Source organism: Pieris brassicae, chromosome 12, assembly GCF_905147105.1.
Source record: "Pieris brassicae chromosome 12, ilPieBrab1.1, whole genome shotgun sequence".
Classification (NCBI taxonomy): Eukaryota; Metazoa; Arthropoda; class Insecta; order Lepidoptera; family Pieridae; genus Pieris; species Pieris brassicae.
In genome coordinates, this window is record NC_059676.1 from 1695515 (window position 1) to 1709096 (window position 13582).

General features: G+C 33.5%; 1 protein-coding gene across 1 annotated transcript in view; it reads right to left on the reverse strand.

The window, feature by feature from the left end:
• Positions 1–11441, reverse strand: part of LOC123717252 (serine protease 33-like) — a 36912-nt gene extending 25471 nt beyond the window's left edge. The window contains exon 1 of the mRNA XM_045673147.1: positions 10835–11441. Coding sequence (XP_045529103.1) covers positions 10835–11360 — 526 coding nt within the window. The 5' untranslated portion in view covers positions 11361–11441. The remainder of the gene's footprint in view (positions 1–10834) is intronic.
• Positions 11442–13582: the final 2141 nt, after the last annotated feature.

A 13582-nucleotide genomic window follows, 5' to 3' on the forward strand; every position in this document is an offset into this window, starting at 1 on the left:
TTTTTGATTAAAGCGTTGACTAGATAATAGATTTTATTCTTCTGACAAGACGTCCTAACATTCTAGGTAAATTACAATAATAAAGTAGGAAACTTGTAGCGAACTTTTGTGTTAAATTTATTGAATCTATGATTCAGGGTTGGACTTAATATTCAGTATGAGTCGTGTTTCGACTCTTATCCTTTATCTAGAAGTGTAGAAAAGGAGTTCACATTTTGATTGACATTCTTATTAATCGCTGTAAATGGACTAATTTGAGCGTATTATTTAACGTTTATAAAAATATACTATGAGTCTGCCTTTGCTGGTGGAAAGAGTTTAGAGTCTAGTCTAGTTTAAATCGTGTCATTTTGTTTTAAACCATGATTTGCAGCTAGCTGGCGAAGTTATTTTTGAAATATATAACAGTAGTCTTTATATATACAATACATACAATGAAGCAAACATTTGATAAAATAAAAATCTTTGTTTATTTTTTATTACTCTGGATGGTCACATTCTATAAAACAGTTATAGAATCATCAGCCACAGAGTATAGGATGTATAAAGATCAAAGATTGTAAAACAGATAATTAAATGAATGTTGCTAAAAAAACAAATGAGTTTACTAAATTAAAGATATGTGTTTAACTTTAGTGCAAAAAATTAAAATCGAGTTAATATTTCCAACATATATGTATACTATATTGATTTGTTTTTTATCGCAGACCTGTATTATTTTATCTTTTTAGCTTAAGCACAACATCTTTACTTTCCTTTTTACATTAAAAGTGATATGAATCATTTGAGAATAAAGTAATTTATAATTTAGTACACATCCGCCATTGAAATTATACTTTTTTCCCGAACCGATAAAAATCAAGATATTCAAAAATGCTAAATCACAATGCGTTCACAGATTATATCTTTTTGTCACAACAGTGAAACTGCACATTTCACTCGCCTTCCCACGTTACTACGTAGAAATGTTATTGTTCTCACGATGGGCTAGCGACAGTTAAGCGACGCTAGCGGCGGTCAGGATCTTGATCAGTATTATATGTAGAATATCCGTGATTCTAAAAATATGAATGTGAAAGTCTCTATCACAATTCATAATTAATTTACTAAAATAATTTACACTGTAAGTAACTTCTCTAGCAATAAACATATTTTCGAATTTGAGAAGATATTTTTTTAATGGTATTTTAAGTTATACTACAGTTACGTTTCCAAAGTTTGTCTTAAGAGTTTAAAAGTTTTTGAGTGACTGCATTTTGTTTTTTGTTCTTGACACTTAGTGTGCTGTCAACAATTTAATAATTGTTGTTGGTGATCTCTTAAAGCATTTGTGGCAGTCGACTTAGTTTGATTTGAAATACAGAAAAACTTGAGGACGAAAACGACTTGCCTCGCTCAGTGACTTGAATATCCCGTTAGCAAAAGGTACTTTCTAGTCTCTTTGAATCAGGAATCCCTCCCTCCTAATAAATTTTAAGTACATGGAAAAATACCGTAAATTCATAAACACATTAGTAGGTCTTTAATATAGGCCAGTGGCGCCAAAACTTTCTATAGCTTATGCAACGAAGATGTTTAAGAAGCTTGACGTAACCGCTGTGATGCAATCGGCCTATAAGTTATATATTTTTATGCAAATCACTCGGATAAGCCGTTTTGGATCCAATCAACTTTTAAAATTCCGTCTGCTACTGTTTTTACAAAAGTTACTCTACTTAACCGGACGCCAAAAATGGTTAGTTAAAAATAAATTTAATCTTTACAACAAATCATTTGAATGTTAAGTTCCCAAGTTAATCTGATAATAGCATCAAATAACTGAGATCAAATTCAGTTTTCTTTTAATCGTGTTTGAAAAACACACTTTTTTCACGCTTATGTTGTACACTTTAAACTATCAAATAGTTATTTCAATCCAATAAAGTTGCAACGAGTAGTTTTTTGTTAAAATTACAATATAATTTTTGTTTGTATATCTGTGTCAAAATCCAAGGAAGAAAAATATAATATTAGTATTAAGTTTACCTATATCTTTTGCAAGGAATAAAAAGGCTTTTTTATTTTAATTTTATTATCTGTGGTCTGTAGATCTTATGCAAACTGTATCACTGTTATTTACTGTAGTACTCTGTTATCCCGATTTCACGACAAAGAAGTTCAAAGGTTCTATCATTTATATAATGTATGTATTCTTTTTATGTCCGCAATTAACGCTCTCCTGTGAAGTCAAATATATTGGCCAAACCAGCATGTTTCAAACTCTAAAATCTCAAAACAGACCCAAAAGGCCCAATACGATCTGAGGCCAAGCTGTTATAGCGCCACTGGAATTAATATTATTATTAACTTGTAAACAGGAAGCAAAACGTCTTATTTTAATAAAATTAAAACGATCTCTAAATTATAAATAGATTTCATCTAGCTTTGTCATATTATTTGCCAACCAGTAGGTATAGGGTTTTTCGAACCGGTACGATTTAAGGGTTTTTAGAAAAGAGTACGCAATTCCCTCAAAGGTCGACAACACACCCACCAGCCCCCCAGCCTTGGCAGTGGTTAGCACTTCTCTCAAATGCTGGTTTGCCTTTCATTCCAATAAAGATGTATTCCCGAGTATACGTTATCATCGCTTATTTTGTGACTTCAAATTGCACGTTAGAGCGTTCGTAATTAGCATAATAATTAAAAATATGACATTATATTGATGATCGCAGAACTTTCACTATTATACCGACATCACTTTCATATTCATACGCACTTAGGAGCGTGGAAAAAGAATTGTTCGCTCCACATATTTATCTCGTGGCTTTGCTTATTTATTTGAAATACGACCGTGTTTTTTATAAACATAATAATATTACCGGTGTACGACAAACATTTTGCTTTAAGCGGAAAAGTGTTCCCACTGGTATTGTCATTTTCCTTTTAGGCTTCTTGGACTGGGTGAGAGTGTGTGTAAATAACAATTATTGATTCACTATCCCATTGCAAAAAAACTAAAGTCGAAATGGTAGTGTCACACCACTCGCATAACAATGGCAGATGTACAAACAGGATAATAAGGTGGAAAGGGCTACCAGGGATAAGAGGTCGCCCTCTTGACGAGGATAAAGAAGTTGGTCCCAATCTTCCCCGATTGGGAAAAAAATGCTCAAGATATATACTCTATCTGGCCTATACTCTATCTGGCCTATACTCTATCTGGCCTATACTCCATCTGGCCTATACTCTATCAGGCCTATACACTATCTGGCCTATACATAGGGTCTCAGTATCGAGTGCCCCGGAACCGCAATTTATGTCGGATATAAGCCTGGGCGCCTTGGGAATGCCTGGCGAATTCCGAAGATGGGCATCTTAATGGCGTGTTTTTAGTGGGTCTCGGTCGTCTCGCTATGGCTTTGAATAGCAGAGGGCCTTGAGTGTAGACAGCCCCACAGTCCCCACGTCAAGTTTCCACATTCCAAACATCCATGGCGCGAGCCTTAAAAAAATCTCTATGGGTACTTTATAAGAGGTCCTTAAAAAAATGAGTCTTAAATTTTAAGTGTGTGTGTATCTTTTGTAGAGATATATCAGGTAATAAATGAGGCTTAATTATTATTGTATTTGGAAAAAACGTTAAGAAACAAAAAAAGTACAAAAATGAACGTCTAAAGATTCACTTTAACCTTAACTGAAATTAACTTTAATTAATTATCGTTTGATTGTAATTGGAAAACTTAGAGATAGAGTCGCGTGTCTATGATTGAGCTAGAGATGCAATTAATCACAGACAACTTTTGATTCGTTTTGTTTTATAGTCTCTGGATTAAGCGAACTTTACCGGATTATAATCGAGATACAAGATGGGTTTCAATGGTATGAGTTTGTATAACCATCCAGTTCGCAGTCTCTGACAGTAGGACTGTTATTAGAGATTCCATAAGGGGTAAAGAGACGAGGGTTATTCTCTTCTCTTTTGTTTTCTGCAGTCTCGCTCTTTTCACTCATGCAAAGCGTGAGCTGAGGGCGCAGACGTCTTACGAAACGATTACTGTTGGCGGGCGCACTAGCAGTGTTACTCTAGAATATGGAAGTTTGCTACTCCGAATGTACAAAGACAAGTGAGAGGGGAAAGTCATCGGCAAATTTTGTTGCAGACAACAGTTCTGTATCTACAGCTATAGAAGGGAAACATTAATAAAATGTCAAGTAGATTTTGACGGGGTTTATGATGGCCATATTGAAGCAATAAAACAAGTAGGCCTTTCGTAAAACTGGTGTCTTCAAACATTTAATTTCGATATTTAAAATACCAATGCAACAAGTAGTTTTTCCAAAGAGTAAAAGAGTTTTATGGTAAATCGTACCAATTGCGACTGATTCAGTAATAGATATTCCCATTTGTTCATTCTTTTTCAGCACTCTTTTTGTCTTTTTCAGTCAAATAGTATTTATGCTGTATTGAAAAGAGACATACAGAATACTTTAAATACGTTCTAATTTGACTGATTCATTTTATGAATGGGTGTGAGATATCAAAGTACATCTAACTTTGTGTTGGGTGAAACTGATAAAGACATTAGTGTAAGACCACTCAATTAGAATTGTTTGTTCAGAGATGCAGTAATATGCAACGCCAATTTATTAGACAAATGAACTTTCTTTGACAAATGCAAACACGAATATTGCTATTACTAGGGTCGATCGCCTATGAGCGATTAGGAAAATTAAAAACAAATAAAGAACATATATTTATAACTCGACCTTTGGAGTATCAATTATATATAATACATAGAAGTCATTATAAGCGAACATAGACAATAGGACTTTTCTCTATAATTTATGTATTTATTAACTAAACTATCTCAAGTTTAGGTTATTAATACACAAATTATAGTGGACTAAAATTGGGACGCGTATCTTGCTCGTATATACATAATATTAAGTTTCTCATGTAAATAAAATATAATTTTGTAATGATAAATAAAGTTCTTTAAACATAAGTTTACGTTTACGACCGCTAATCAGAACCATACAGTTGCGTGTTCCTTATAAAAAATTGTTTTTTAAGATCATATTTCAAAAGTGACTGAAAATTTGATTATTTCATTTTTGTTATGTTACGATCAATTATTTAGTAAGAAAAAGTAATGACTATTAGTAACTAAATTCATATGATACTCTTTGTGAATACAAAAGACTTTATAACGATTAGCTCATATAAAGATTATAAAACATATTTTAGTTAAGTAGTATAGTACAAAATTCTACCAAATATAAAATATATATAAAAATAAAGTTTCTGGACTGGATCTTTTATTAATAAATAAGTAGCCCAACTGGCAAAATAATTAGTAAGGCGCTGTTGATTTTTGTATTTTTAATAAAAAGTTGATTATAAGCATAACAAAGTTTATTATATTGCATTCCATAAAAAAGCTAACTAAACTAAACTAACGATTGGATACAGTGCGGACTTGCAATACCTAGTGTGAAACTCTTCATATTATAAATCTTCTCAGACAGGAAACTGAGAAGTGGGAAGAATGTAAATCGGTCATTCCTGTCCTGCTATCAGAGCTGAAAACACTCACTGGAGACTATATTGTAGAAAGAAGTTGTAGGGAATTATTTCCGTCAATGGAAAAAGTGAGAGCTGAGTGTTAATGAGATATACAAAATTGGAACTTTGAGCCCTGGCTAGTATAATGTGTTAAAGTCGAAGGATTTATTAGACGAAGCAAAAACCTTTTATGGGTAATTTTTTCTGCTTCAATGGGTTTCAAGAGTACGTACATAGTCTGTGCCATTCGCAAGTATTAAGCGACATCTATGCTATTGAATGTGGAATATTGAATTTAAAATTGGAACTATGACAGCCTTGACTAGCTTAGCTATGCGTAGATTAACTGCGAAAATCCACTTCTAATCATAGTTCCCTACATTTGAATACACGCTACATATTGTCACGCGACCAATAAAAATGAGAGTGTTATATTATGCAAGCGAATTTCATCATTATTACAATGCGAATAAGGAAGAGACTTGACCGCAATTTCTATCAAAATAACATTTGACGTCTTTTCCTTGTTTAACAAATTTCTATTTAAAAACTAATGAATGTGCGTGGAATTGCTTGGTGTTAACAGTTCTTGATGATATTACTAATTATATGATAAAGACGCGACTCATTATACAATTATTATTACCCCAAAAGTATCTACGTTCTGCTGACGCAGGAGAGGAATTTTACGGGATACCACATGTTTTAAACTCTGCAACATTAATTACGTGCTTTTGTCTTTTAATTTCTACGGGTAATAGCTAGTTTAATTGGTTTTACAATTAATAAATAATTATTATTTATTTTAAGATATATTTAAAAATTTAAACGTTGATATTTAAAATAAGCATAGTTAGTTTCATCTGAAAAAACGGAATTGTGAGCAATCAAGCCTTTAATCGAAGCCTTCACGCACGTTTTTTACATAATTAACATACAGCTGAGTTTTAATAACTTCAGTTAATAAAAGGAATCTTAGGAGAGAATAGTTTATAAGAAATTGCATTGCGTATTCAATTATTATAGAATAACTACGACTATTTTTTATAGAATAGGGGGCAAACGGAAAGGAGGCTCACGATGTAAAGATGTTCTCAGAGGGCTAGCGAGTACGTAGCCGGGCTTTTGAGAATTGATACGCTCTTATCTTGATTGACCTTAAGTTGAATTTTTGGAAACCTTCAGTGGGCAGCTGCTTCCAAATAGTGGTTATGCATAAACTGCGTTAAATAACGCTCAGTTGTGGAATTTCGTATACTGCTTCGATGTGCGATACTGAAACTCAGCTGCATGTATTATTCTGAACAACTGTTCTGAACACTCTCCATTGCAAATACGGTAGAAGATGCCGAGTTACCCCACCGAGTTACCTCAATACAACGCCAAGGGATCAAGCCGTTCGCTCAAAATAACGTTCCAACGACTACAACTTACTAAACTTGGAGTAATAGGAAAAAATATAATCGTAATCATCGCATAAGTTAAATAGAAATTCTGTCTCAAGTCTCATGTGTATGATGTGTCCAATAGTATATAAAATTATCATAATCAAAAGCGCTTTAATTAGACTTTAAGACAGTTAAGTGTACCTAGCTAAATTTATATAACTCCACGGATTAATCCACTCCACGGATAATTAGATAAGTTGTTAGTTTGCCAAAAATGGAATGAATTTTGACACACGTCATTTTCAAAAGTTTTGTGGTTTTTGAAGCCTTAACTTCAAGGAGGCTTTGAACAGTCTATATATATATATTATTTATTTATTAACACTTCGTTACATTACAATATAAAAAATTGAACATTATTAAATCAAAAGGAGGGCAACTGGGGGCCCTTTCGAGCGATCTCTTCAAGGCAACCACAAAAAGTAAATAAAGTATTAAATTACATAAGATAGGCAAGAGTTGCAAAAATACGTGTTATACACAGTTATTAAGACAAAACTAAACAGGAAACAAAACAACAAACTAAACTAAAAAGATGATACATTAAAAATAAAAAGTAAAAAGACACATAAGTCACGATAATTTAAGGTAAGTCTTACGTCAGGTAGTAATTAGTAAGAAAGCTAGGGATACGATGTAGACAGGTAATGTTTGTACAGAAGAAATTTATAGGAAGATAAAGAAGGAGCTAAGCGAACAGGGACGGATATATTATCACCCGTTGCCTAATAACGTATATAAACTGTTTTTATATGTATGTTTAAGGTTACGAACTGTAAATAAATAAATAAATATATATATATATATATATATATATATATATATTTATATATATATATATATATATATATAATTTAAATTATGTACACTGTTTATGAATTGTAGTTTTATTTTTTTATAGAACAGAGGGCAAGACGATCAGGAATCTCTTCTGATGTTAAGTGATATGCCCATGGACACTCTCAATGCCAGAGGGTTCGCTCGCGCGTTGCCGGCCTTTTAAGAATGTTAAATCATTTAAATTTGTTAATATATTCAATTAGCCCACTTTAAGTTAATAATTTCATACGAATGTTATAGTTTCACAAGTTCTACTTTCTATGAATAACAAAACATACAGTTTCATTATTTAACATTTTAATTTGTCCCTCATTTATCTTAAATTTATTCCACACATAAAAAAATTCACTACATTACTCGAAAGGCATTAAACGATATAACTCAGGCAAGTTCATAACATTTTATATTATGAAATAATTTATAGGGAATTTTTTATTACAGTGAACCGCCGGTAACCTGGCAACACCTTTATACCAGTATATTATTTATTATTGAATATATTTTGACAATCTTCGCTAATGCATGATTGAACAAGAGTTAATGATGTTAATTTTATATAAAACGTAAGCTCTCTATTGTTTTGATTAATTTACTTAATTTGCATAGATAATGATGTATGATTTGTACTTCAGAGTACATACATATAACACATGGAATCTTATAATCCTTGGATCTGTAATTTGTCAGATTGCAAGGTACTCTTTCATAAAAAAAATCGTACTATCGGGGGTTTTAGGCAGTACTCTATAATCCAAACAAATTGTATAGTTCGACACTGCCAGGCAAAATGATTACCGGGAGTCCATTAAATTTAAATTGTTTAAAACCTTTTAGACAAGTTCAATTCAAATGAATAGAAACGAAATTTGTATAGTATAAATCATGGCTTCGTAATGTGGTCGTGGATGGGTATTGCGACTGTGCAAGTGTTACTGCACCTGGACAAGACATGCCTCACGAGACCACCAAGTTGTCGAAGTTATCCATATGGGAAGATCATAGCTTTTATATTTTTTTTATAGAACAGGGGGCAAACGGGCAGGAGGTTCACCTGATGTAAAGTGATACCGCTGCCCATGGACACTCAATGCCAGAGGACTCGCGACTGCGTTGACGGCCTTTAAGGAATTGGTAAAGATATAAAGAATTGATAAAGTAAAAAACAACTGATAATAAAAAAAAATTGGATCGGAATCAAGATTAAGAAACTATGTGTACCAAAAGAACCATTTTGCTCACCCAGGCTTTCTTAGTTTTATAAGCGTGCCGTCCTAAATCGTTGGAGTTACGCCCCAAGAGCATTGCCAGACGTAGGCGCTCTCTTCAACTGTTACATCGCATTCGTTCGTTACCTAGCAATTAGCATTCATTATTTCGCTTATTCTATTGTTGTACGCGAGTGGTTTATTATAGAGTCAAAAGAAATCCTCTATTTAAAGCACCCGATGAATAACATGTTTTCAAGGCTGTGAAGTTTTTGCCGCCGTTGCCTCTACAATTGCTATATCTAAAATATTTTACAATTCTTGAAAATTCACATAAATAAATACAAATCATACAGTTCGCAGCCTTCAGTAGTACGGTGACATGTATGGTTTCGTAGGGGAAAACAGGATAGAGGGAAACGCTCCGAATACGCGTTTTCCACTCATACAAAGTGTGCGCTGAGGGCTCAGAACTTGATTAGGTTAGGAGGCTAGCTGTATTACTTTAGAATATGGAAGTTTGCTATAACGAATGACAAGTGACAGGGGAAAGTCATCGACAAACTTAAGACTTCTATCTTGAAAAAGTCGTAAAAAAATATTCGGTTCCAATATGTGCCACCTCAAAATCTCCCGCCCTAGTCTCTAGCCTACTCAGTCTGCTGGTAAATCCAACACTGCCGAAGATCCAGAAAACGTACACAATTGTGTAATATACGTCGTGCATTAAAAACTTTTTGTAAACATACTTTTTCTTAATTTATTAATCAAACTGGAACAAAAGTTTACAGGGCAACTACGATGTCTTTAATCAGAGTTCCAAAGCTAAAATATACACCTTTCCACTTTTCTTTTAAGCCAAGTTTAAGTTCGTGAACAATGAAGTAATAAATTACATTGTGGGAAACGCATGTCAACAACAAACAAAAGGTAAAAGTCACTTTAACTGAAATAACAACTGATGACAACAAGAAACTGTTTACAAGCGCTAATCTACATAATTTCATTTTTGGCTTCTTCATTCTGAGCTTTTGCAAAATATGTATTAGTGGGTTTTTTATTTTAACATTTTCTCATATGGTGTACGGTAATAATTTTTTAATATAAATCTTTATCTAAGATATTTACGACTTTTGAAACGGTATTCTATAAATAATTATTTGAGTGAAACCATAAAATAATATAAGAATTTATTCATAATGTAACTACTACGTTAATTTCTACTTTTTAAGACAAATTTTATACCATATTTTTGTAATTAATTATTATTATTATTACAAAAAACATGACTGCATAATGTTTGGCAGAGGTATGTTTATCCTATAGGTAGAGAGTATTTATAATCAATATGTTTTTAAAAAGGATTTACAGAAATAAGACGACCTATAAACTATAGTGAGTTGTAGCACCAAAAGATATAGGTATGATGCTATCTAGACTGTTATTTATACAAATACTTGAGGCTCAATTTTGAATTTATGGATAAATGAGACAATGGGGAAACCTCTAATCTATATTTATCCATATAAAAGAAATCACGAGTATCAATAACTTGCTTTGTTTCGTTATTTTATGTGAATACTTATTTAGAATATACTATATTTACGTAATTAATGTTATTTTTAACTCACTCTACATATAAACCTAAAATTTCACAAAGCGAAAGTGGTTTTGGCGTTCTGAAGCAAAAGACTTCAACGCGCGTTCGACTCATTTCAGAATTTTTGTTACAAAAGTTCACAGTCATTCCTATTGTACGATTATGTCATCCGGATATATATTACATAACATACCTCTCTCGGAGAAAGCGTCTCCACTTATGTCCTGCAACTGATCCTCGGCGGCAACGTCGTTCGTATCTATACTTTGTTCACGAAACACAACATTGTCTATACTCGGCGCTGTGTGTGCGTTTGTATTTATGGAATTGCTCGTATCTGGGTTATATGGGAACACAACGCGGGGAGAGCGAGCCCTCCAACCACTTGCGGGGGGGTAAAACCCATTCCTCGGTGGGGCAATTTGGATAGGTTCGAAGGCGAAACTCGGGGCGTATGGCCGGCTAAATCTCCCTTGATAAAACGTTGGAATCGAATACAATCGATCGTTTCCTTTGTAGTCTGGTTGGAAATCGATTTTCGGATAGCGTTTCCCCGTTAAATCGATTTCGCCGCGGCCAAAATCGTCCTCATCTAGATATAATACGCGCGGTACACGTTTTGGCACAAACATCGGCATACGCGGATAACTTAGCGCGTGGGTTCGCTCACTACTTGCGATCGAAGTTAATAAAAACACTTTCAAAGCGAACGCTAACATGTTGCCGGTCACATGAAGTTCACTTTCATTTTTCACAATATTTACGTCCGATTTTGTTAGTTTGTCATGCTTTGTGACGCGTGCTTGTTGATGGAAAGTTGGCCGCGGACTGGCTGTAGACTCGGTCCCCGCTCTGGGGGTTACATAAAATAGTGACGTTGACTTTTACGTAATAGACGGTGATAGCGTTGCTCGGCAACCGTTTGGGTGATGTCATGGCCCATTTACAGTAAAGGATGCGTTGAGTGCTCTTTAGTGCACAATGATAAAGATTTTGATATCTTAATGAATGCTTTAGAGGGAAATATACTCCAGCATTTAATTGACGTAAAAGATTTCTTTGAAAATCACGGCCGAATTATGTATTTTGTAAAATTATTATTTTGATGCATGCACGATTGCTGGGTTATCCAGTTATATCTTTATTTTTAAGAAAAGATCTACACATAGTAGAAATAGTTGTTAAAATTGACCAATAATTTATGGAGAAAATACACCTATGTTTGATTCACTGTAATTTTTAGGTTTAAGCGAATTGATCGCTGGAAATAAAGATTCTAAAAAAGCTTATGGGTTGAACGCATCAAATCAGTCTTTGATCAATTGATTCACGGAAGCTTAAGCGATGGTTAGTTCAGAAAACAAGCTTATTTTCTTAGGATTGTAAATTTATGATGTAATACAATAATTTAGGACAATTTAGTTGCTTTAAGCATCGGGGTCCAACTTTGACATTGAACCGATAGATTTATCATCTGTACGTAATCATCATCATCAAAGTTAAAACCAGGCCTTAGCCTCCTCAAGTACAATTTGCCAAAGCAATCTACCCAGTGCTTCCCGAGTCCAACTTCAAACTCCTTATTGTTTTGAGGTCCTTGACAACTCCATGCCACCAATGCATCCTTGATCTACCGGATTTTCTCTTGTCACCGGGTTGTGAGTTTGTACGTAATAATCACCATAATTTTTTAAAGACAATAAGTAAAGCAAAATGATTTGAGTTATACAATGATAGTTCACTAAATATACTATAGTAGCATTAGTATATTATGGAAACAAAACAGATCTCCATATAATTGTAAAAAGCGCCATCTAGTGTTGTATATCTAATACATAAACGGCTTTCATGGTTAAACAAGGTTGTATTGGAATTTGGTTGGATTGTATTGTACACTATTTTAATAAACATACTAGATGGCGGCTGTTTAAAGACTTTTTTATTTACAACCCGGGCCAGGGCTCTGAACGTCGTGATTAGCAAGGAAACATCTGGAGCGGTCTATCTATTTCCACCGATTTCAGTCCAGCTCCAGTCTCTTATGACAGTGTACAGTTTTGAGGACGATGAGTCTTTGACTTGATCGGTCCATCTGATCTTGGTCACGAGAGTTTTATGTTTTTTAATGTAAGATAACCAGTGTAGGTAATATTGTGTATTCTATCGCATTAGTAGTAGCTGATGTGGATATTAATAAATAAATGAATTGTGTTGCCGTTATAAGGTCAAGCTTTTTGGCTAAATTAGTTAATTAAATATATAGAAACACAAACAAAACTATCTCAAAATAGAATTAATTGCAATTCACTGATACAGATATTGCCTTTCCATGTTGCTCCAGAGTCGTAATTGTGCTTTGATATATAGTTGGTGTTGTTGTGCCTGTTCTCCACATCAACACCAACTATACAGAAAACTCAGTTTTGTATCGAGCAGCCCGGACATACAACGTCCACTATTTAAGCCTTAACTTGTTTGAGAAGTTAATCTTTACTTGTTGAAATGAGTATTAAGAATATATAGCGCTAACTCAACTGCATAATGAGCACAGTTCACATACACACCCTCACCAATGCCAATACGTATTTTTTTAAAATCTTAACTTTTTCCTTTCGTAAATGTTTGAACCTTTTTGTGTATATTATATATTCCATCTTAGGTACAATTGTTTTTTTGTTCTATATAATTAATGTTAGCTGTAGTAATCAATAAAAAAATGAAAAAATTTCGATTTTTGCGATCGGAAAATATATTGTCAATTTAAGCTTATTTATTAACTCTATAAAATACACAGAAAAGTTGAAAATATGGTTGGGTTTGGTTATGTTTTTTCCTTTTCCATTTACCTTGTAAATGACAAGGCTTGTTATAAGGTCATACATTCAGTTGATATTTGCGGGACATAGTATGTTTGTGGCTTTTAGGCACATGCTGGTTAGGA